The 25,528-nt window shown below is 35.8% G+C and overlaps 1 protein-coding gene across 4 annotated transcripts; it reads left to right on the forward strand.

The window, feature by feature from the left end:
- The first annotated feature begins 29 nt into the window (after positions 1-29).
- Positions 30-24,223, forward strand: STXBP3 (syntaxin binding protein 3). Of its 4 annotated transcripts, XM_062581232.1 has the most exons (20): positions 30-136; positions 3,310-3,359; positions 3,900-3,981; positions 6,214-6,290; positions 6,909-6,987; positions 9,170-9,270; positions 11,203-11,357; positions 12,185-12,275; positions 13,171-13,295; positions 14,853-14,957; positions 15,454-15,511; positions 15,740-15,805; positions 16,512-16,592; positions 17,443-17,581; positions 18,163-18,269; positions 18,781-18,879; positions 19,754-19,839; positions 21,149-21,297; positions 22,878-22,972; positions 23,072-24,223. In XM_062581232.1, the coding sequence occupies exons 1-20, from the start codon at positions 82-84 to the stop codon at positions 23,087-23,089; spliced, it is 1,818 nt and encodes a 605-aa protein (XP_062437216.1). In that variant the 5' UTR covers positions 30-81; the 3' UTR covers positions 23,090-24,223. The 4 variants fall into 4 exon arrangements, with proteins under 4 accessions (XP_062437216.1, XP_062437217.1, XP_062437220.1 ...); XM_062581233.1 differs by lacking the exon at positions 22,878-22,972; XM_062581235.1 differs by lacking the exons at positions 30-136; positions 3,310-3,359; positions 3,900-3,981 and adding an exon at positions 4,849-4,869.
- Positions 24,224-25,528: the final 1,305 nt, after the last annotated feature.

Raw genomic sequence — 25,528 nt, forward strand, 5'->3', positions numbered from 1 at the left:
CCAGGACCCGGCAGCGGGGAGGCGCCGCGGGCCCGCGGCGGCCGCGCCCGTGAAGAGGGCGGCGCGGCGCGAGCGGACAAGATGGCGCCGGCGGGAGCGGCGGCGGAGCGGGGGCTGAAGCGGCTGGTGTGGCAGAGTGAGTGAGTGTGTGCGGCGGCGGCCGGGCTGCCGCACCGCCGTTTGGCCCGTAGCGGCCTGCGGCGTCTCGCCGGCCCCGGGCGGGCGGGCGGCGGAGCCGGGGCGCCGCTGCCGGCCGCGCGCTGAGGGGGCGCCCGCGCGGGGCGGCGGCGGCGCGAAGCCGGGAGGGCGAAGGCCTCCGCCGGGACGGCTGGGCTGCGCGGCCGGCGCTACGCCGGGCCGCGGCGGCGGGGTGGGAGCCCGCGCGCGGCCCGTGCCACTGGGGAGGCGCGGTGCTGGGCGCGGGGAGCAGGCGCGGAAATGGCTACCGCAGCCCGGGCGCGCCGCCACCCGCCCTCTGGCTCGGCCAAGCGCTGGTTGTTCAGGGGGCGGGAGCGTCTGTGGGAGAAGTTAAAAGATAAACCCGGTGTTGTTGCGTCTGTGCTTGTGGCTCCGTAAATAAGGTTATACCCACAGGAAGTGCTGTCCTGACATACTTGCTACAGCTCTAAACTCTGTTCTAGACCTGTATAATAAGGTTCTAGCCTAGACATACGCATCTACCTAGACATATCTATCCGTGTAAAACATTTTGTTCGTTTTTTATGCATTTCCATAACTTTTCCAAAATACTTGTATGTAGTGAAAGTTCTTGATTTAGTACTTTCCTAAGGGAGTATATCATAAATGCATAATTTGCTCTGCCAGTGTGGTTTTTTTTTTTCTTCTTTCCAACCAGACAGGAGTTTAGCTCTCTGATGTTGTCAGAACTGTGGTTCTCTTACTTCTCGATCCCATTAAATGAAACAAGGAAAATGCCTTAAGTTAATTGGAATATATTTGGAGAAACCAGATGTAGAAAAAGTAATTAGGATGCATAGTCCGTGTGAAGCTTGTTTGAAATACACAGTAAATGACAGCATAGACAAGAAAAGCGCACTATTTGTACCTCGGTTTATGGTTGTTTTTGGTGTGTTTAAAATGCTCACAAGGGACAAGTGGGATGATTTTGAAGACCTGTAAGCCAATGTAATTGCCTTGGACAAGTAGGTCAGTTAGGTTTGATAAAGTTTTTCCAGGTTGAGGGGAAAAATAAATAGTAGATGGAATATCAATGGGTCAAGGTTCAACAAGGGTACTGATAGCTTGGAATAAATTTTTTTCTTCTTGATGAGAGTGAGAGTGTGTGTATTTTTTTTTTTTTTTTTTGATTAAGGAAATGGAATTCAAGACATGACTGGATTATGCATTTACATGTTTTGGGACAAAGTATTGTAGGGAAAAATACATTATATTTGAGCATTTTGGACAAGGCGCTCAGGAATTCAGATACATAGAATTCTCTGCATAATGCTAAAGACTACATCATTGATAAGAGTGTTCTCAGAAAATAAGATCAACTGACTTTTATAAGGTTAAATTCATTTGTTCTTATACCTTATGTGCAGTCCTAGAAGAACGTAAATAACAAATATGAGGTAAAAAATGGAGAGAAAATCTGTGCCTACGTTGCATGCTGGATTCAAGCGTTAATAACCAATGCATTTTGGCAACAGCTAGGGAGGAAGAAATGCTCTGAAATTTCAGGTGTAGAGAATATATCCAAAGGAGTTGCAGGAGTCCATACATCAGACTAAGTATACCTGGCACTTGTAGAAAACTGTAGCTGTATATTACAGGAAAGATGTTGAATTGGAAGCAACCCAGGGGGCAATTTTGAGGAATTACAGTGGAATTTGGGGGTTGTGTAAGCAGAAGAAATTTCAGGAGAGCTAACTTTGTGTTATGTTTGTAGCAGCATAGACTAAAAATACCAAGTTGTATTCCTCTTGGAATGTGCACGTCTTACTTGTAGACCAGCGTTTTTCATCAGTTTTTATCTAAAGAGGAATGTAAAGTTTTTAATTTGCTGTGGTGGATGTCAGTACTGTGAAAAAATAAGTAGTGTGTTGGAAAGCTGAAGTACTCTGTTCTGCTTTCATAAAAATTCTGCTTATGTTAGTGAGAAAAATCGGTGTAGGACATCTTTGTAAAATCATGAGATGCATGAGGTGTGATTTCTTGAGAGCGCTGCACACTGTTCACTGTTGGAGTTGGAAATTAAATGAAAGCTGGATGAGCAGAGAGGTTACTTGGCTAGAAGAAACTACTGGCCTCTGAGACACTGGGAGTTGGGGGTTGAGATAGATGATGTGATAGTGTCATGCCAAAGGGACATAAATAGCTATGTTAGTGTTTGCAAATACTGAAGAAACAGGTGTATTTTTGTATGTGCACTGACTATCCTGGAACTTGTTGTAGTTCTTTCACTTGGTAGTAATCACAGAAGGATGTGTGCTGAACTTGCCAGTTTATATTTTAGATGGCTGTTTCCGTTATTGTCATGTTTTCATTTTGCAGGGGAAGGAATAGTTACCGACTGCGCCTGAAGTTCTGCCCTCTTGAAAAAAGAGAATAGGATAGTTGGACCTCTTTGTTTTTACATGTGTAAAACATTAGTGTGTCAGTTTCCAAATTTTTCCAACTTTAATTTATATGCACTGCTACTTTTATCAAATATGCATTTGATTGATGATCCCATTCCTGAAAGCTTAATTTCCCAGTACTGGTAATCTCTAGAAGCTATGGGTCTTAACTAGATGCTGTCTGTTGTTGCTGAATCCTGTACAAGCTCATTAATTGTTGTTTCTCCCAAAGTGGCCGTAGCAGGAAAGGATAACACATGTTTAGTTTAAAATATTTTGTTTTCTGAAAGAACTGTGTTACTTTTCTAGGATTCCAGAAGAAACCTAAGAAAATAGATCCTTGAAGTTTGCATGTTTTTAGAATAGGTCTGACTGTGAATGTGTTAGCCTAACTGCATTTTCTTAAATAATAGCTTAAATTTTTGAATATTAGCAGTCCATTTAGTGGAACACTTCACTTAATAGAAAATAATTTAAATATTTACAGGCTTATAGTTACTTAGGCTGATTTTTATGGAGACTTCTAATACTAGTACAAATGAAAAATTCAGCTACATCCCTCTGAAACAGACAGAGACAGTTTGTGGTGAGGGATTTTGCAGAGGCACGTGTCGGTTTGTATCCTCCGTACTTAGCTCTTCATAAATAAACAGCGTCTAAATGGGTAACCTCCTGGGGTTTTTTAGCAAAAAAAATTTTGTTTCCTCTAATCTGTTTCTTCTCACAGAGCTAAAATCATCAATATTTGATGACTGCAAGAAAGAGGAAGAATGGAAGGTACAACTTTGTTATATTTTGTTTCTTTTGTAAGAGTTTTGGGGTCACTGAAACAGGAAGACTATCACTTAGACCTTATCACTTGCTGAGTCTGAGTAAGTAGGCTCTCTCAGTTGAAAGAAATGATCACCTCCTAAAATTGTGTCAGAAGTGGGGCATGAGAAGAGCTGCTTAAGCTGTAAGACAGTTTTGGGATAAGAACAAAGAAATTTAAGCAGGCCATGGGATAAACGTAGGCAAGAATTCAAATTTCTCTCAAAGTGAAATTTTTGAAATAACTTCTAGTAGGAATAGTGGCACAAGCTACCTATTTGATATGGATTCTCTCTTGAAATTCTGTATGCTGGGAGTTATCTTCTGATGCTAACTGGGGTTAATTTCTTGCTGTAAAGTTGCTATATGCACACGAGAAAGAGATACAGAGTAATAAAGTGGATTTCAGCTTCAAATTTTCATCGCCAGTTGTTAAAGAAATGACATGGTTTTGTTATAACTGATTATTTTATCTTAACTACTTCTTGATTTGATTTTCATATTTAGATAATTGTTTTAGATGATTACACTACTAAATTACTGTCACTATGCTGTAAAATGACTGATTTGCTGGAAGAGGGTATCACAGGTAAGGATAACCTTTTTTTTAATATAAACAGATTGCAGTAGTCTGAAAAGAAAAAGGGAAAGAATGAAATGAGTAGGCTTGCAAGAAGTCTTCTTAATTTGGTTGATGAAGACAAGTAAGCATGTACTATCTGACTGGTAGACTTTCTGGTTTATATAATAATTAGTTGTAATTTTTTTGAATGGAAATGTAATGGAAATTTTTGATTTCAAAAATTTGCCTACTTAGAAGCTATGAAATATTTTTCTGTCTTTCTTATTGCTTATTGAGCTTTGATGGTAAGGTCTAGAAGTTATAAATTGAGAATATTATCTGTCACGGAGTGAATTTCTTAAGGATGTTTTCTGTCAGTTGAAGTTAAAACAGTAGCTTTGCAAACTTTAACACATACAAGAAAAGGCAAAATGCTCTCTGTGTTTTTTCCTAATCTGTTCTGTAAATCAGTAATATCTGCTGCTTTGAATGCATTTCTGCCCCTGAAAAGTAGAATTAGGAGATGAGGGTATGAAAAATTAAGTATTGAAGACAGAACAAAAACAGGAGAGACACAGAAGGCAAATTAATGAGGCATGTTTGCAGGCAAGGGGTGTGATGCAGAATCAAGAATTCAAATTTGAGTTCTAGGTTGCTTAGAAATATTAGAAATACTGTAGAAATACTTAGCCTCTTTGCAAAATGAGCTGTCCATTTAAAAAAGTTAAAAATTAATTATATTGATGATTACTTTAAAATAAAAGCATAAACTATGTAAACAGAAATCACACTGTTAGTTTCTCAAATAGTTTGAGAGCAGTTTCTAATAGATTTTCTTCTCTCTCTCATTTATTGCAGTTTTTCTTGCGTTGCTTGAGATATTTAATGTTGGCCACTGCTGAAAGTGAAAAACAGGTGGCTTTGTGATAGAGTTCAGTTACTTAGTATGCCTGAAGAAGACTTCATTTCTCTGTGTATTTTATAATATTTTTCCTCCATTAAATGTTTTTTCTTTATTCCTTCTGTACAGTTTCAAAAACCAGATGTTTTTCTTACCATAAAACACTCTTCAGAAGTTTATTTTATGATTAGTTTTTCTGTAATGTTTAGTATATCATCCTGTCAAACTTACTTTTGAAATTGAAATAAGTATGTGAAATGTAAATAATCTAATTTTTTAATTAGCTTTAGGTTTAGATTTTTAGAAATATTTCTATAAGCGAGCATATTTAGAATTAGTTATTTTTCGTAAAAGTAGCAAGATTGCTTAAGGGCTTGCATGACTAGATCCTGAATTTATAATCTGAAACTATGAAGTTACTTTCCTTCAATACTGTTTTACTTTTTTTTTTTTTTTTTTTTTTTGTCCTTTCACATATTTAGTGTGATATGGTTCTTTTGGAAGAGTAATAGCACAGCTATATGTATATCATTTTTAGAATATATATTTAATCATAATAAGTACTACTTATCCTCTGTGAGAAACTTTCAGTAAGCATGTATTCTGTTCATCAGTATGGAACCTTTCATTTTTAGTGAACACAGTATTGAAAAGAACCAGTCTGTCCACATCCAAATGTCTGATATTTTCTGCTTATTATCCTTGTGTCCTCCCCCCAAAAATTACTGAGCAATGTGAATTCCTTTGCATTATCAGTCAAGTGTTCTGTAACACAGATCCCCAGAATGCTTGTGTAATGACTCTATTAAAGATAGGAACAGAATTGAGTGAAACTGTTGATCTGTTGAAAATGGCAAATCTGTGCATGCAATTATGTTGAAGCAGAATAACTACAGGAAATGGCCAAACAGAGAACAGAGGTGGCTAGAGGCCAAACTGTTGCCCTGAATAGTTTCATTCCCCCTCTACTTCAATATGCTGCAAAAAGAAGGTTCTTGTCAAGGTGATTCTCTTGCAGTGTTTTTCATGCTGAGGCCCCATATTTTGGTTCATTGGTTGTTCTACTGCTTTTTGCTGGGCAAAACTCTAAAGAATAACTCGAAAAATTTTGTCCTAAAATTCAGTCAACCCAAGAGTGGAGGGTCAAGAAGACCTATGGTAACTTGTCTGTATTTAGAATAATAATTAAAAACGTCAGGGCTCTCTAGGCAAAAGATAGAAATGAAATAATGTTAATCAAGATGTCTAAAAAAAATTAGCAGCCAGGATCTATCACTGTATGCTAAAATATGTACAATGCTTTTCTTGCAGATGCACAAAGCTCTTAATATCAAAATGTAATATTTCTTGCTTTGTAGTTGTGGAGAACATATATAAAAACCGAGAGCCTGTCCCACACATGAAAGCAATTTATTTCATAACTCCAACCAAAAAGGTTAGTATTTCTAAGAAAGTGCATGAAAATCATTCAAACTGAAAAAGGTCTGATTTTTAAGTATTTATATACTCCCTACTACAATGCAGTATTTAATTTTTTCATTATGTAGCACTCTTCTGTGTGATACTTATTCTTCTGTAAGCCAAAAAGTGATGCATTATTACTATTATGTATTGCCAGCGTACACCTTTTAATCATTGGAAGCACTGTTTCATTGCTTGTGTAGTGAAAAACTTAATGAAAGGATGATGCAATACATCGTAAAATAGAAAATTAGGTTACTGCTACTTCCTCGTAATTCTTGACTGAAATCTCATCACTTTTGTGGGGAGAAAATGATGCAAGTATTGTGCATGTCCTACAGTGACCTTGGCAGAGGTGTATTATTGACCTTCTGCAATTGTCTATTATTCTTGGTCTGGATTTATACGTTTTCTGTATCAATGGTTGTGTGTGGATGTGTGTGGTGGGTAGTTTACTTTGTTGTTGTTGCTGATTTGGAGTATTCCTGAGCTGGGCTGGGTGATTAAAATGAGAGTTGAGGGGGAGAAGAGAAGCTTATCTAGTGCATTATGAAAGGCAAAACACTTTAATGATATTTTTCTCCTCTTTAAGTCTGTAGATGGACTTATTGATGACTTCATCAGCAAATCATCTCGCAGATACAAAGCAGCATATGTCTACTTCACTGACTGTAAGTCTTTGTGTTACAGTTTGCTGCCTCTGTGTATCTTGTCTCACTTCTTAGAATTAAGTGCATGAATGTTTTGTTCTTCAGAGAGACTGAAGTCATTAACCATATTATAGGGCTGCTTATGTACCAGAAGTTTCTCATCGTGCTGTGTGACAATGATCAATTCTTTCATGTTTACAGAACAGCGGTGATCTTCCACTTCCTAGGCTAGCCCAGTTTTGTTTTAAAAATATCCCTGTTACTTCATGTGTCTGAGAGTACAGAAGTAAAACTATGCATCTCATATAAAGAAAATTCTATGCAAAAATATAAATGCAGCTTGCATTCCTGCAGGAACAATGTTTTGTAATTGGTTATTTCATGTAGTTGCTTCAAACTTGTGATCCAGCCTTTTTTTCATTACCTAGAATAAGAGTATGGTGCCTACGTAGTTTGTGAATGATATCAGTCATAGTGCATGAATGATATAAATTGCAAAGCAGAGACAATCACTGTAAATGGGAGTTAATTTGACTGCATGTTCCATTGCTGTAAAGTCAGCATGACTCAAGTGGCATGAGAAGGGGGAAAAATAATCGATGTCACTGAAAGTAGAGACTGAGTTGTGGCAGTACTGAGGGTTTTGTTTGGTTGGTTGGTTGGGTTTTTTTTTTTTTTTTTTTTTTTTTGCCTTTGTGTATGGTGCACATCCCCTATTCAGGAGTTTTGTTAGTTCAAACTTTTTTTTTTTTTTTTTAAAGCAACAACAAAACATACAATCCCCCCTCCCGCCAAGTGCAGTTCTTCAGTTAAGAAGTTTTGTTACCCTAAATCCAAACCATGTTTTACTTTTTTACTTGTGGTTTATTGTAATATATTGTAATAAGATACTGTTTACACAAATAGCAACTTAAAGAATAAAAGGAAGTGTAAATTTTCAGTAGTATTCCTTTAACCTAAGGGTGTTGATAGATTTCTCTTGTTAGGTTTGCACTTCCGAACTGCTTAATGCACATCAGAAGGAACCTCCTTTCTCCCTTCTCCACTGGCACGCTCCCCCCCCTCCCCCCCCCCCAGCTTTTCCCCACCCAGAGCATTTTTGGGAAGACTAATCTTAGTGTGCCTAAAGCCACCCTTGTGAGTCTGCTTCTGATAAATTTATTGGAACTGATTGGAACTTGGTAAGGCTTGGTAATGTTTTAGCTCTAGTGTAAACTTGAATCACTTTTAGATTTTCAGAATCTTTTTTTTTTTCCAACAATTTCGATTTTCCAGCCTTTTTTTTTCTTGTTACACTCCAAATTACAAACTTCATGTTGCCTGCTCTCTTAAAGCGGTTGTCAAATCGGTATCAGTAGCTCTCAGTTTCTTGTTTAATTTGATGTTGATGCAGCAGTTCTTGGTACTCCTGAAAAACATTTCAATCTTGTTGTGAGCGTGCAAGCTTCCTGTTCACCAAAACCTTTTTTTGTTGAGAGGGGGCAGAGAGACATCTTTGACTGTCATTTCCAGGACTATGTAATATTCGTATAATTCAAATATTTCTTAAATTCAGTTTCTAGAGTGGGATCCAATATAGCCTTTAAGTGTAGTGGAAGATATTTTAGAGATCTGTAAAGTTCTATATTTCACTCCATTTTGGTTTTTGGTCTAAATGTACTATTTCCTTTAATTTTTTTTGTAGCTTGGGAAGTGTTTTCTCTCTCCAGTATGAAAAGAAGGAATATAAATCTTTGCTTTGCTGTTATTTGCAAAATCAGTGTCCTTTGTTGCTGCAGATCTCTGTTAAGTATTCTACAACATCACTTGAAAAAAGCTAAGGAAAAAAGTACTAGGGATGCTTTTCTTTTTTTCTTTTCTTTTCTTTTTAAGTCTTTAACTCAGTGAAATGGTTATGCTTTCTCTTTCATTTCAGGCAACTTGTTTTATGTTACTGTTAATTGACTCTAAATTCAAAATCCTTTCTGTGTCCTGAAAGGAAAGGAGAAATGAATGATGTGGGAAACATGTCATAAGAGGTGCAAGATCAGAATCTCAAGCTACAGAGGAGTCCTATTTTGAAAGTACAAATGCAAAAAATTCTGACAGCTCATTTTTGGAAACCAAAAGTTTTTATAAGAGACTTCTGTGCTGTAATTTTGTGAGTTAAGTAATAGTTGTAGTACACACAAATGATTTATAGCTTAGAATCTTTTTTTCCTAGCTTGTCCTGACAATCTTTTCAACAAAATGAAGTCTGCCTGCTCAAAATCAATAAGGAGATGCAAAGAAATTAGCATTTCCTTCTTCCCATATGAGTCTCGGGTAAGTTTCATTCTTTATCTTGACTGCAGAAAATAGCTTATAGTTCTATTTCCATGTGGTGTTGACTTGCTAGAAAACAGTTTTAAAAGGTAGGGTTTCTTGTTTGTTTGTTTCTTCCCTTACAAATTGTATATGAGGCATATTACCACTTTGGCAATTTTTTGGTGCTTGCCAGTGTTTTTCAGATAAAAACAATCAGTCTTGTACTCAAAGATTTACTCTTGGTATTTGACCTCTTTGCAAGGCTTGGAGTCAGTAGCTGGGCAGAACCCTTCCTAGCAAAGAGGTTAGAGATGCTTGTCTTCAGTAAGCAGTTATTAGTTTGTCAAAATAACAGTACTTCCATATAAGCAATAAGAAATACAATAACAAAAACAATGTGGCTTGGTGCACAGGAATAAATAGAATTCGAGAACTAACTAGTCAATGAAAATTAAGTAGAGAGCAAGTAGTTTAAGGGAGCTGAAGGAGAAAATAAAAAACAAACCATCCAGACAACAACAAAAACAACTTATTTTTTCTGAATAAAAAAAAAATCAGAAAACCACCAAAGATTAAGCGATGGGTATTGTGTTGAGAGATCATCATCAATTTGCTCATGCGCTTCATCAGATACATCATGCACAGTGATACCTGCTAATACAGTGAAGCCCTAAAGCCGTGTCAGCTACCGGGAGTTGAAGAGCTAACTGTGAATGACTGTTTTATTTTCCCACATAAGGGTTTTTTCTCCCTTTATTTTTCTTTAAACCTTATGAACACACCAAGTGCTAGCACTACTACATATATTAAGTAGTAAGTGAATATAGGAGAGGTCACTTCCATCTCTGATTTATTGTGATGCAGCTTTCTAGTTTGAGGACTTGCTTCCTTTTATCGTAAAGTTTTTTTATTATTTAGATTGAAAAGCAGTAAGAGAAGAATTAGAACTTTTTTTCTTTGTCTGTTGTATTGAGTTTCCCAAGTCTTACTTCAAACTATTCCAGGGTGTCCTGCTGAAATTACCCTAAAGAAAAGGCTCCTGTGCTTCCTTTTCCAAATAAAACATATAAAAACTTTATCCTCATTGTCTAGAGGCTTTATCTTGAGAACAGAAACTGAAACCGCTTTTCTGATGTTGAAAGTAAGCAGTACTCTTTCCTTTTTTCTAGTTTAGTTTTCTGGCTTCAGTATTTTGGATTGTGAGAACATTTTGAGAGCTTAGTGAAGGAACAGAGAACACCCCCCAGATTTAAGTTCCTCTGTCCTACTTTTTGAGCTGATGGGGTAAATAATCAGACTGAAATCTGGTCAAGGTCCAAGTAGTTATCTACTCTAAAGAAAGTAGCATCTTTATCTGGACGGAAAATTCTCCTCTGGCTGTGCTGTAGAAAAGCTATTTACTGATGACAAGATGTTTTCACATTTGCGTTCTGTTTACTAAACTAGCAAAATAATTCTGTGTGATATTAGACATCTTTTGATAAAAACTTAATACACTTAAGAGTTCAAACTATTAGAGGTCAAGTCTTCATTTAACATGCACATACAATATGTCGAATTATATTTTAAACAGATGATCTCGCTTGATACTTTCTGTAATCATACTCGCATTGCACGGTGCGGTTTTGTACCAGACACTGGAGGTATTCAGCTCTGTCTGTCTGAGGTTGATCCATCTATACAGACAGTTAGCAGTTTGAAGTATATAGTAGCTTATGTAGAGGAGTGGAGGAGAGTAATACAGAAAAGGAGCAGGAGAACATGAAATTGATGTCAACAGAGTAGAGAAAGCTTTTTAAAAAAAGCGGGCAACAGTAGCAAAGTTGCATGTTTTAATGTACAATTTTTTATTACAGTGTGTAGTTTTAAAGTGTTAACAATCTGTCTTACATAAGATATTTTAGAAATCTACAATCTAAGCCATCTTTTTCTTGGTTGTGCTTTACATAGGTATTTACTCTCAATGTCCCGGATGCCTTTTACCGCTGTTATAGTCCAATTTTGGAAAAGACTAAGGATAAAGATTCTGTAATGGAAGTTATGGCTGAACAAATTGTTACATTATGTGCCACTTTAGAAGAGAATCCAGGAGTACGATATAAAAGGTGAGACAAAAGTAGTTTTGTATTAGTGTAGTTACCTTCATTTTTAGAATTAGTGGGACTTCCTATATTGCATGGTAATAGCTTGAGACTGTAGAATTGTTTCTTTTACTGTGGTTTGTGTTTAATCTACACTTCTAAATAGAATAATATGAAACTGCAACCTGAAGACAAAGCAGGAGGTTATCTGTTTGCGTGTATCCATAACCAGTGCTTCCCATGCACTGTTTGTGAGGCTTTTCTTTGGGTTATGTTCTGGTGTGTCCCATCTGCTACGGGCACTGCCATGATTAAGCCACAGTCTCATCTGTATCTGTGAATGAAGGATCACTTTGCACATCCTTCACCTGAAAATCTTGAGGGTTGTAGATATTGTTAAAGGTGATGTGCAGTGCACTTGTAAGGTTGGGCTTTGCATAAAATGTAAGTCCAAATGGCTGCAGCTGTCCTCTTAAGTGTGACCATTGGTAGAGTAGTTGGTGCAATGATGAGCTTCTTAAACAGTAGCCTCATGAAAAAGGGCTCTTGACTAGGTGGTGGTCCTAGGTTTAAGTGCATGTCCTCCACCTCTGAGTGAGAATTTTGCATCTTGGGCCATGTGCCAGCTAATTTGTCTTTTGGCTGAAGCTGTTCCTACTGTCTGAAATACCTGAAGTATTCAAAGAGTGGAATCATAATTTATTTGAGAGTAAAAATATATTGGAAATACTTAGACTGGAGTTCAGAAACTGCTTGTGCAACAAGAGGATCAATTTAGGAAGTTTTAAAGGCAGCATTTTAGTTTGTGATTAAGAAATAGAAGTAACTTTTTTTGCGTTTTTGTCCCTCAGCAAACCATTGGATAATGCTAGCAAACTTGCACAGCTTGTTGAAAAAGGTCTTGAAAACTACTATAAAACTGATGAGACAAGCCAAATAAAGGTAGAACTTGAATTCATATTTGCTTAGTTGTTGTGAGTGTAGATTTTTTGAGTATATTTTGACAACAGGTTCTGCAGAACCAGTTTTTATTTATTGTTAAGCAAAGGTAGGTAGTTGACCTTCAGCTGTTTTTGTGTATAAAGGTAATTTGAAGGAGACAGTAACTGGTACAGAATATCTATATTAAAACAAATATAATTCCTATGTGAGATATTGAACAAACTAATTTGTACTTGAAAAGGGTACTTTACTAATGTAGAGGATGATGCAGACCTGAAGAAAAGTGTGTAACTTCTGCTTTAAGACCACCTTTCTTTGGGCTTTGTGTAAAAGGAACTTCACTGCAGAATTGTGAAGCCTTCTATTAAGGGATTTATTCACCCCAAGCAGAAGTATGGGGTAAACTGTTCTGACTCAGTAATGTTTCACTATTCCAAGGAAATTAATGTAACTGAAGTAACCACTACTCTACTAAACCTTAAAATGCCACTTCAGCTCAATGTTTGCAAATCATAGTGCAGAACTCATTCTGTACTGTAATATGGTGTAGAGGATGCACTCTGAAATACAAACATAGTACATATTTGAGAATGGGTAATGGATGGCCTTTTTAGTGTTATTTTCTAATTTTAAAATTGTTCTGTTGATGTTAGTGGGTGCATTGCAACAGGCCTAACAGTATTCCCTTAAAATGACTTTAGAAGCATTGTGTTCTGATTATTGTATAAAGAAAATGTTATTCCTACTTTTCTTGATAAACATTTTAGTTAGGAAAATTCCTTAAGCAAGAGGATAGGTTTAAAAATAGTGTGGAGTATTGTAATTTACTACAGATTTAGTATGTGTTAACTGTGTACTGTGCAACTTAACTTTCCATTTATCTGATGTTTTTTAGGCCAAAACCCATTCTCAACTACTAATAATTGATCGTGGCTTTGACCCAATATCGACTGTACTTCATGAGCTCACTTTCCAGGCAATGGCGTATGATCTGCTACCAATTGAAAATGATACTTACAAGCAAGTTGTTATTTATTTTGTTGTTGTTAATATAAACACTTTATTTGATTATAAAAGCTATGGAATAGTTAGTGACCTGTACCAAAGGTGGTGGATTTTTCTTTTTTTTTTTTTTTTTTTTTTTTGAAGTTCTCATACTGTATAGGGGTGGCTTCAGTTATTTTAATCTTTCATCTTGTTTTTTATACTTCTCTTTATGTTAACTTTCTCATTTAGTTGAGAGTAGGTAGGATCCAAATAGCATTTCTGCTAAACTTGATTCTGACAAATCACAGAGTTTCTTGATTTCTGCTTAAGTAAATCTTTTTTAATGAAGTGTTTTGTATTAGACTTCAAGCAAAGCTTTGCTAGTGCACATTCAGAGTCTCAACTTTTTCCTGTTCGTATTTTCAACCTTTTTGGCTTAGCCAGATAAACAAGATGACCAGTAATAGAATTATCATCATGGAGGAAAAGCTCAAAACTGTTTCTCAGGAATGCTCACTTTTATAACTCCACTCATCTCATCTGTGTGGTTGTTTAGCGATGTATGTTTCTGTTCGAAAACTATACTTAGATAAAACATGTTAATTTTATGTGCATCACACAACATTAGCACATTTAGATCAGAGTGGTGTCGTTTTGCTGTCGGATTGTTCTGACAGCAGAGATTCAAAGATTTTGGTAAGAATTTGCTTTTTGATAACCCACTGCAGCAAATGATACTATGAGGCCTAATTGTCTCATTATTCAGTTAAATGAAAAGGAATGTCTTTGTTCTTTGTCAAAACTAGTGACCTGAGTGTTCTAATATAATATGTAGAATGCCGTGAATCTGAAATTTGCTGGCTCCAAAAATGTGGTAGTGTGTGTTTCGTAAGGAGAGCCATGATCTGACTTTCAAAACTAATCTTGTAATTTTTTTCTCATATCTTTCTGCATTCTGGCTGCATACACTATCTGTGAGTTCTTGTAATAGTAATGTGCTATGATTGTTGTAATATAGTTTTATTTCTGTTTGTAGAGGAGTAATAGCTGGTCTGTAATTCTGTGTAGCATGTTACTTATATTTGTGAGGTAACTTGTCTTAGGCTTTTCTGTGGGTGAATGGGACTTTATTTTCCTGCTGAGTTACAGAATGTTTTATAGTAGACAGAAGGCTGCATTTTGCAATCTGTATGTGTTTTGCTTTGCACAGAATTTGCATTTGAAGCCAAAGAGAATTTTACGTTGGAAACTGAAGAGAAAAGGAGTTGCATGTGAACATATGGTTAAAATTCTGGTTACTATTGGTTTAGAATTTCCCAAAGCAATTGCCCAAAGAATGATCCTAAAAATCTTTTTTTCCTGTATATTTGAAAATGTAGACTGTATAAGGAATAATCCGTAATATGTAAATTATTTTGTCTATCAGGCAATATTTGATTTGTAAGTTAAAGCCTGTGTCCATTACTGCTATTACCATGTATAATGGCAAACATACATGGTAATACCGTAATACCATTAGTATATAATGATTAGTTCTCTCTAACAAGTTATTAGAAAGAAAAAAATTGTCTGAATTTTTTATTTTTGAAGATACAAAACAGATGGACCTACTGGAAAGGAAAAGGAGGCAATTCTGGAGGAAGATGATGAGCTCTGGGTACAGATTCGACACAAACATATTGCAGATGTGATAGAGTATGTGAATAAATTAAAGTATTAAGAAAATGCAAATTATGAAAGTTTTTGTGAGAGGGGATGTTTGACAAACTGTTGAGAAGGCAGGAGTACACATAGTATTGGAGATGGTTTGTATAGGCTAGATCCTGTTGAGTAACCAATGCCGGCAAGAAAACATACTTTCAAAAATACAGTATTCACAGAGAGACAACTTTGCTTGTGAAAAATTTATAATTAGAGATACTTCTTAGAAAATATTTTTACGTCTTCTGAATTCAGTGATTATTTTGTGGAAAGTATTGGCAAGTTATTGCCTCAGTTGACATTATGCAAATATCATTAAACAAACAGAATACTTCAGTTTATTTTGTCAAAAAGCATACGTTCCTCTGAAGATGAAACCTCTCTGAAGCTTTTGCTTTTATTAAGAGTCTCTGTTGCTCAGCTCTTTTTAAGATTTAAGAACTGTGATGCTGTTGCATTTGATTACTTTCCTTTGTCTCTTTTTCTGCAGGGAAATACCAAAACTTCTGAAAGAAATTTCATCAAAAAGAAAAGCAACAGAAGGAAAAGTAAGGTGTTTAAGTCATTAGGAAAAACAACGCTACGTTACTTTAACTGTGTTTGTAGTGGGTCAGATCTGTGTAGTTCATGGACCTACTACAGCAGCTGAAGTTTATCTGAATGATAGTGTTCGGAAAATGGCAAGCTCCAAAAGAAAAGGAAATGAAGATGTTGGATATGAAAAAGAAAGGGGGGGGGGGAACCAACCTGTTTCAACTTGTGTCATTCCCTCACAGTTAACGCTATCGGGTCTGGCCCAGTTAATGAAAAAGATGCCACACTTCCGTAAGCAGATTACTAGGGTAAGGTACTGTTTTGTAAATACTACTTAGCTGTAAATCATCTCTACACTGTAATTTCGTGCGGGGTGTTGCTGAAGTCTAGATTTATTCTATCACTTCCTTTTGAGCACACTGTATAACTTTTCTCAAAATGAGTATGTTTACCTACTGTAGCAAGAAACACATTTATTTCTAGGTCTTTCATTTTTAGTAGTTATTAAATGCTTATTTCTTTTAATATTTTGTTCACTTTGAGGATTATAGATACAAAAATAGTTGTTGGGGTTTTTTTATTATCATTATTTTGAGGCTTCCATGTTTTGGCTCTCATATATTTTGGTATTCCAGAGTGATATCAGCTGGAAGCCAATCATTTTGCATTGCTTTATCATTAAGTTGGTACCTTTGTACAAGCCAAGCCAACTGTTTCTCTTTGCAAGATCTATTTCAAGCGGTGTAAAGTTCTAAAATATTCTTACTGCTAGACTTGAAATTCACTTCCTTCCTCCCACTGCCTGAATGCTAATCTTTAGGTGAGGAGTGAAACACAGAAAATGCATGATGGCACTGAAAGATAGTAGAAAGATTTTTATTTTTAAAAAATTATTTTAAACTGATAAAATTGATTGCTTTGTACTTACGCTGTGACATGCAGAAATAATAAGCAAAATATTCATCATGTGATTATGTGAGTGGTGGTTTTTTTTTTTTTTTTTTGGTCTCCTAGCAAGTTGTTCACCTTAACATAGCAGAAGATTGCATGAGCAAGTTCAAACCTAATGTAGAAAGGCTTTGCAAAACTGAACAGGTATGTTGAAAAAAAAAATACTACAAATTTGATTTTGTTTGCAGGAACAGATATATTTTTAATTAACAAATGTCTGTCTCTATCATTTTGGGATAGTAGTACTATAAATGAGGTGTTCGAGTGCTTTTTTTCACCTTTGAATTTGACTGATTTGTATTAAGATCATCTTTGTGGTTTTGGCTTTCAAGTCTCCTATGAAGTTGCCTTGCCGTGTTCTTCAGAGGGAAGCCCTTTTAGCATGTCTGGGAAAAGCAACTGTTAGGAGAGGCAGTACAGTTGTACTACTAACTTCAAGTGAAAACTATAAATTGGAATTAATATGAATTCTAGGAAACTTGATAGGAGATTATAATATTTTTAAATTCATATTTCAGAATATTTAAGAGTATAGATTATTGTTTTTCTTTTGGGAAGTTTGTTTTTATTGTGGAAGTCTGGATTGAGACTAAGAGATGAAATAAGAGACAGCTGTTGTCAAAATTCGTTTTGTGCTGTAGTTGCTTATATTTAAGCTGTTGGCAAGATCCCTGTTATGCAGATACGCTTCTGATTGTTTAATTAATGAGGAAAGTTGATCTGTTTAGCAGATCTACATTCTGGGAACTTTTCTAACTTTCAGAGCAAAATGTTTCAAATTATTTTTAAATGTTTAAAAGTGTTATAGCATTATTATAATGCTGTCACTATTGAAACAATTATGTTGAAGGCATTTGGAACTAAGTTTAAATCCACGCAGCTTGATTCTTTAAGTAAACTTACTGTTTCACAAAAACACATTTCAGAATACGAAGCAGTACTTTTTTTTTTTAATGATTACTTACTAAAACCATTCCCTTTGTTTTTAATTTAGGACTTGGCTCTTGGAACTGATGCAGAAGGTCAGAAAGTAAAAGACCCAATGAGAGTCCTCTTTCCAGTTCTGCTCAACAAAAGTCATGACAATCATGATAAAATTAGAGCAATTCTCCTGTATATCTTTAGCACAAATGGTATGATAAACCACATTGTTTTTTGAAGTGGTATGGGTTTAAATTCAAGTTACACGATAGCACATGACATTTGCAGTGAAGTCAAGCACCTGTGTCAGAGTTGATGGCTAAGTTTAAAAGAAATACTGTCCAGCTTCTCTTTTCTCAGATTGGAGTTAGATACTATTGATAAAGATAAGAGATCCATATCCTGTTGTAGCATCATCCCTGCACTGGGGATCTATACAACAGCTTTAATTTTCTTCTTTTCCACATAATGCCAAAGCTGATAAAAGGGACTCCATATCCATTGCAACCTGAAAATGAAGTCAATACAAAAGAATTTGTACTAATGGAGGAGGAAATATTAGACAATTTGGGCCTAAGGAATGAATAACAATACTAGACTCAATTCTCAAAAATGAGACCTTATTTTTTAAACTAAAATAACATATTTATGCTAAAGTTAAAGGAGTAGAAAATGGCCAATTAAAAGAAAATCTTAGACATAATAGTAACAGTGTAGAATATGAGATAAGTAATTAGTTTTATTGACAAAGTCACATGGTAACTGAATGGTTGTTGTTACTATTTCTTCAAAGGAACTACCCAGGAGAACTTGGACAAGCTGATCCAGAATGTACAAATAGAAAGTGACAGTGACATGATAAGAAACTGGGAGTACCTTGGTGTTCCTGTTCTCTCTTCAGTAAGAAATACTGTGGTGTTTTTTGTGGTGGTTGGTCGATTGGTCTCTCTCTCTCTGCCTTTTTTTTTTTTTTTTTTTTTTTTTTTAACTTTCCTACCATCCAAGTACTTGTCTACAGCTCTTTCAGTAACTTAGCGGTATGGTCCGGATCTTATTTTTGCAAATAGAAAATTGCTAGAAATTCTTGTTTTTTGTGATGTTTTTAAATATTAAATTCATTAAACAATTAACTTGAATAATTTTCAAAGTAGTATAACTATAATGCTTCCTCTAAAATCATCAAATACTGACTTGAGCTATTGGCTTTTGGAAAGTGCCTACTTCTTCAGTTTCTTGTCTCTGAAATGTGTATTTCTGCTGTATCTTGAATTCTACAGGTGATCATATCTTAATATGATTAATTATTTCTTTATTTCTTTATGCTTTCCCTCTACCTCCTCTCCTCAAATTGGAAACCAATACATGTACACCGTTTAATACAGCTCCTTTTTTTAAAAAAAAATCTTTTCAGACTGCTTCTCAGCAATGTAAACAGCCCAGAAGAGATCGTTCTTCAGAAGAAACTTTTCAGCTTTCTAGGTGGACACCTGTTATGAAAGACATTATGGAGGTAAATTTGAGGAACTAGTTAATATATTTCTACATGGTACCCACAAATTAACAGTTGTATTAGATCTTTTGAAATTCCTTAATACTTGGGTTACTTTTATTAAATAGTTCTCTTCAATAAAAGTATCGCTTTTAGACTGTTCATAACATAGAAAATTAGACTGCCTGGTGATGTTCTTTACTGGAAGTTGTTTTAAAGTTGAACAAACTGAAGTGAAAGCAAGAAGTTTGAAATACCTGTCCTGTGGTTTTGGTGCGTGGTTTTTTTTTTTGTTGTTGTTGTTTTATAAGCTGTAATAGGTTTCTGTAATTTAAATGTTAAATGTATATAAACTGTAGACGGGAAGAAGCTGGAAAGCTTTACTCAGCAGAAGTATAGTTACTGTGTTCTTTAACCTCTTCCTAAGCAACATTTAGTGACTGATGTCTGACAGAATAGTGGGCTACTGGATCTTTAGTCTGACCCTGTGGAATCCTTTGTGGGTTCTTGGTGTCTTTAATTGACTGAGTGAGTCTTAAGGGAACCCTGGCTTCTCTTACAGAGTCCTGTGGAGAAATGAAGTAGCTTACGTTAGTTATAGACAAAAAGCTACTGCTGAAATCCGATCTATTAAATCAGTATTATTCTTTGAAGGAAAGCACACGTTTTCAATTCCGTAGGATGTAGGAAAGCCGCATAACAATTTTTAGCATTATGTGATCTAGCATTGTGCTACGTAGCAGCACTGGTTTTTGGGAAGCTACTTACATTAAGTTATTCCAAGAAATTACTTACTGGCATTAAATTTTAGTTAGGCATCTTTTCTGGGATTTAAGACTTGATGGATTTTAGGTCTACACAACTGCTTAAAATCAGTATTTGTTTTGCCCCTCAGGATGCTATAGAAAACAAACTAGATTCAAAAGAATGGCCTTATTGTTCCCAGTGTCCTCCTACCTGGAATGGGTCAGGAGCAGTGAGGTAAACTGTTTAATTCCTTGAAAAATATTTTACCCTTTCTCAGTATGTTTTTCTCCTAAACATTCTAAATGTATGTTCTTAATGTGGTAGTCGTTGTCATTTTTGAGGATGAGTTCGGTAAGTTAGGTTCAACTTCCGTAGGTTCTCTCATTACTTAGTGAATATGGTCCTGTTAGAAACCTGACCTCTGATATCAAGGAATGGTTTAGAGGAGCCCAGAAGTGTTGGAGATCATAAAATGAATTCTCTGCTAATGAATGTGAAATCATATGTTCTTTGTACCTGTAGATGTACTGAGCAGCACTGACAGGTAATTTTCTTTTTCTTAATCTTATGAAAATGTACTGTCTTCTCCTTCCCTCTTAACCCCATTAGGTGCTGGACCTCGTAGCCAGTATCTGCCAAGCTATCAGAGGTTTACTGCATTCTGTAGTGTTTAATGATGACACAGCTGGAAGCAGACGATAAAATGTTCCTATTGCAGAAAGACTGCAATACGCACTCACTACACTAGTCAGATGGTAGAATTCATGAGGAGGGAAGTGTTCTATATATCTTAAACGCAGAGGACGTTGAATTGGAATTTGTATATTACCAAGCAGAAGAGCAATTAGTGCTAAACATTCACAGCCATCAGTTCTGTTAATTTCAGTGCTAAAAACAAACAAACACAAAAAACCTGTTGGTGTGCAATTCTTTTCCTGGCTATATGTTACAGTAATCAATGCAAGGAAGCACTAAGGCAAGTCAGTGTACATTGTGACAAGGGCTTTGTGTTGTAGGCATGCAAAACTTGGGAATTTTTTAGGCCCTTTAGTAAAGGGGTGGTTTCATCTGAATCTGCAGTTACTATTACTATTAGTAAAACTACCATGTATGTTAGAGATAGCAAATATTAAGGACTTTATTTTTCTGTTCCTAGTTGTCTGAATCCTATTTGATAAAAGTCAAGTATTTCGTAGAGATTCTGTTCATGTTAAGGGACTGGAAAAACTAAGACGTGGTGGTTGTCTGACTCTCACGAACCTCTCATGAAAAATGTCACTTGAATTGGTGGCGTGCAGAATTAAGGTACTCCTATGGAGTCCTTTGTGGTGAGCTGTCTGCACAACGAAGTTCTTGTTTTGTATTTGTTTTACCCCTTGGGATAACTCAGTAGTTTGTGTGATGTGCTTCTTGTTTTCTTTATAATTCTTTAAACTAGCAATTTGTTACCATACAATTTATAATTTTTTTGACTAAAATTATAATCTGTGAAATGCATGACAGAAATCGTTACAGACATGTCATCTTGTGAAACATTTTACAGTGCTCGCCAGAAACCCAAAGCTAGTTACCATGATGAGCGAAAAAGTAGTGCAAGACTGATTATATTTGTGATTGGAGGCATTACATACTCTGAGATGCGCAGTGCTTATGAAGTTTCTCAAGCCTACAAGTCTTGTGAAGTTATCATTGGTAAGCCAGTCTTGGGAAAAGGGGAGGATGTGGCAATTTACTTGAAAATACAGTATGTAGTGTAAAGATGGTACACCATACAGTGTACCTCAATCCACTTTGCAACATCTTGTAGTTCTTGTTATTTCTTTAGACTTGCACAGCAAACACTATATTTCATAGCTTTTGCCTTGAAAACTGTAGTGATTGCTCCAATTTTGTTAGGATTCAGCAGTAGGCTTATAAATGCAGAACTATGAGATGGAATAGTAATTTCTCAGTAATAGTTCAGAGAGTTAGCCTTTGTGCCAGCAGCTGCTGTGTTCCAAATAATTGTTTTCTGTAATGATGTTTAAATTTAGATGCTAAAACATAGCATGCTTGAGATACATTTTGGTATATGATGCATCAAAACAGAATTCGAAGGTACAGAGCCTTACCAGAGACCTGTATCCATCTTCAGTGACAGCTAGAGTCCAGGTGTTGGGGTCATCTAAAGCATCCTAAATTGCTTGAGGTGCATGTCTTTTGGCAACTATATTGAGTCTTGAGTGACAAAAATGATTAAAACTGTCTAGTATTGCTTAAAAACCCCAACAGTAAAAAACAACAACTCTTTATAGCCACAGCAACCTTGATTCTGATACCCAGAATGGTGGGTTTGGGTGTTGAGTTTTGTTTTTTGGGGGGCTAGCAGTTGGTTCTGTTATTGTTGTGGTCTGTTTAACGCTTGTCCTACACATAGCTTATCTGAGCCCTAATGGAAAGACAGGGCAACAGCAATGTAGTTTGACTAGATTTTCTTTATCTGAGACTTGCTGACAAAACCATAATCAGTGAAGGTTGTTCTTTTGTTGTAGTATCTGGCAGTACCTCAGTACCACGTTCCGTTTTCTTTAGAAATGATCCCTCTAGTTGAGGGAAAGCAATAACTGCCAAATTTCCATGCTGTTTAGAGGCAGATGAAAAATTTCCCCTATTACCAATTCAGAATTTGAAGAATTGTCTATCCAGGTTAAGAGACCCTGCTAAAGTTCAAACTCTGACTGCCCTAATCTTACAGAGTGAAGATCTCATTTATAATTAAGGGTGATCCTTTTAGGGAGAAGTTAAAATGACTCCCTGTGAGAACAGGAGAAGTAGTAATTGCATATGCCCAAAGGATACTAAGGATTTTCTTTGCAGCTCTGGATTTGGAATATGTTGCAAATTTTTCGAAGTAATGTTAATTGGTAAAAGCCAGTTCTCTGAATTTGATGCTCCTATGGAGACATCATATTCCTTATGATAAACTTTAATCCCAGTGGTGTCATGGTTCTAGCATAAAGCCTGTCATTAATTTGCCTTTCCACAGAATGGGCAGATTTCTTACAAGCCAGGACAACTACATAGAATGAGAACACTGCAAATTCAAGCCTGTGCTTCAAAGAAGGCAGAGCAGGGGTCTTGAGACTCGTGTCCAAGCTAAGGGCTGTAATTGTTGGTCTTTGCCGTTCACTCCTTTTTTCTCCTATCTCTTCTTCTCCTCTCTCCCCTGCTCCCAGAATATTGAGAGCCTTATTTTCATTCTGTGTAGAGGGAAAAAACTTTTATTTTTCCAGATGTCCCCAGTGGGTGGAAGAGGGACTCTGCCTTCCTACTCATGACACTTCCAACTTTCAAACCTCTCAAAACATTGTCCTTTTCCATTTTCCAGGTACAATAAAATTCACTGGCATGTAATTTTTGATTCTTAAGAGGGAATGTCTGCAAATCATAAGTATTAATTGTATGTCTGAAATTGTTCTGCTCACAGGTTCTACTCATCTTTTGACACCTAAAAGATTACTGGATGAAGTAAAGAGCCTTAGTAAGCCAAAGGATATGGTCTGCACTAAGGATGAATAGAAATGGTGATGTTTATAATGTATTTGGAAAAGGCAAGGAGTATGTACATATTCTTACAGATTTGACTTTTCCAGATACTGTACTGGGGCACTATGTGGGTTTGACTGATTAAGTGTCATTTTATAACTTAAATTTGCTGCTTTTTGGGGAAGTATAAGGCAGAGAGAAGAAAAACCACTTGTGGTTTTTAGGTTGTATTTTGTGTAGGCTGTGTTACACTGTAAAGTGCTTTTCGGAAAAGGGCACGTTCATCCTTAACAAACTATGCTAAGATTTGTGACCATGATTGTATATATATTCTATTAATTTTTTGAGAACTCTGAAAGTTTTATGTAACTGGAGAGTTTATTTCTTAAAAAACGATTGAAATAAAAAGGGTCTAGGTCCTTAGGTGGAGGCTTCAAAAGAAAGTTTGTAAATATAATTGTATGGTAAAATGATTTCACACAAGTGCAGTGGCTCTAACTGTAACACTTTCTATAAAATGATTCACTTCTTAAATGTATGTCATCTTGTGACAAATCATGAAATGTAACATTTTACATGCCTAAAAGATCAGAAGAAGGGGTTTCAGATGGTGGTGGGTAAGATAGAAAGTTAATCGTGGAAATACTAAGCAGTTCTAATTTCAATAAATAACTTACAAGAAAATGCTGTCAGTTTTGTGCACTGAAGTATACTTAAGTACCTGCAGGGGTTATTAGTAAAGCTTTTCAAAAAGAACAACTTTATTCTTTATAAGCTTCCTTATGACTGTCTACATAGTTCCTCTATTTAATGAGATGAGTTACCTGAGATCGATTGATATTTTACCAGCTTGCCTGTCACTTTCAATAGCTTAGGCATAAAAAAAATTATTTTGGGTGGGGGGAGGACAGGGGAATGGGGGAATAAAGGAGATGAAAAGAGGGGAAGCAGTTGAGTCTTTGCAGTAACTTGGTAATTAAAAAAAAAAAAGTGTATTCAAGCAGACTTCAGCAGGCTTCACTGTTCTCTTCCACTGTATTTGTTACATTTAAAAACATTGTGTTAGAGTGGATTAAATGAACTCTAAGTTGGATTTGTTTCTGCAGTACTGCTAATGTTTAGATTTCTCTTAAAGTTATTCAAGTGTAAACTTACAACTGTATAACATTTAAATGAATGTTGTAGTGATGTGACTTGAAATGTTATTTTGTATTTATTATCTGAAGGAAATACCATAAAATCATGGATATTAGATTACATATGTTTTCTCTTATTTACTTGTTTTCAACTGATAGTGCATTCATTCTGTGTTACAAAAACACGTTTGCTTATCCTTACTTTTGTCCTCAGGTTAACTAGTACCTTGAGGAAAAACTATTTTTAGGTAAGTTCATTCAAAGTTCATTAGGAGGTGGAAAATGGTAACAAAAAAAATTTTTCTTTTTTTCTCCCCTCCCCATTCTCGTCCTTTCATATGAGGGAAGAATAAAAGAGGAGAATGTTAGTTAATGATGCTAAACTCTTGCAGGACATAGGGCACAATGAGGATAAGTGAATACAGCTTTTCAAATTCATCTACATGAGTTAGGCATCTAACATGCATTGACTTTATTTTCAGTATGACTACAGGAACAACTGTGTTTAATTAAACTTGCTCTTAAGCATCATGTGCACCGAAACTTCTTAAATTTTGAAATATCTATAAACGTTATTTTTCCTGAATTCCGGTTTCTAAACATAAATATCTTAAAAATCCAGAGTAAAAAGGACACATGGAACAAATGTGATCTTCAGTTTTCTCACTAAAGAGGTACATCTTAGAATTGGTAGTAAACAATGATATTTATATTATATATATTTTATACTTTACTGGCAAGAAGAACCCAAGTTCAATATAAAAGCTATATATAATTGTTAACTAATTTAGTTTTTCCCATTCCCAAAAGTTAAAAGCAATAAATGCAGGACAAAATAATTTACAAATCAAAATACCTGTTTTCAGTTCGTATATAAAATCCATTGTATTGATGTTAATTTGTTACAGAGAGTTGGAGAAATACCAGTGGGAGATATGTTGGACTACCTTTGCATATTAAGTATTTTTCTAGATGTCTGCTTTGGGTTTATGTGCTATCACCAGCTCAAAACTTGATAGCTGATTACTACAACACTAAGAGTTTTTAATACAGAAATCCATCATCCTCTTTCTCTAAAAGGCAAATCTAAACATACTAATAAAGGTGATTTAATAGAGGTGCTTTTAAGATAGGAAATCTGATGGTTAGCAAAATGTAATCCAAACTAGGTTCTGGTTTGTTACAATTCTGTAAATTGAATATAAAGATTGCTTTAATTTTTTTTTTTCCTCCAAGGTATCTTTGCTGCTATTTGTTTTCTA

This window comes from Rhea pennata, chromosome 8, assembly GCF_028389875.1.
Source record: "Rhea pennata isolate bPtePen1 chromosome 8, bPtePen1.pri, whole genome shotgun sequence".
NCBI lineage: Eukaryota > Metazoa > Chordata > Aves > Rheiformes > Rheidae > Rhea > Rhea pennata.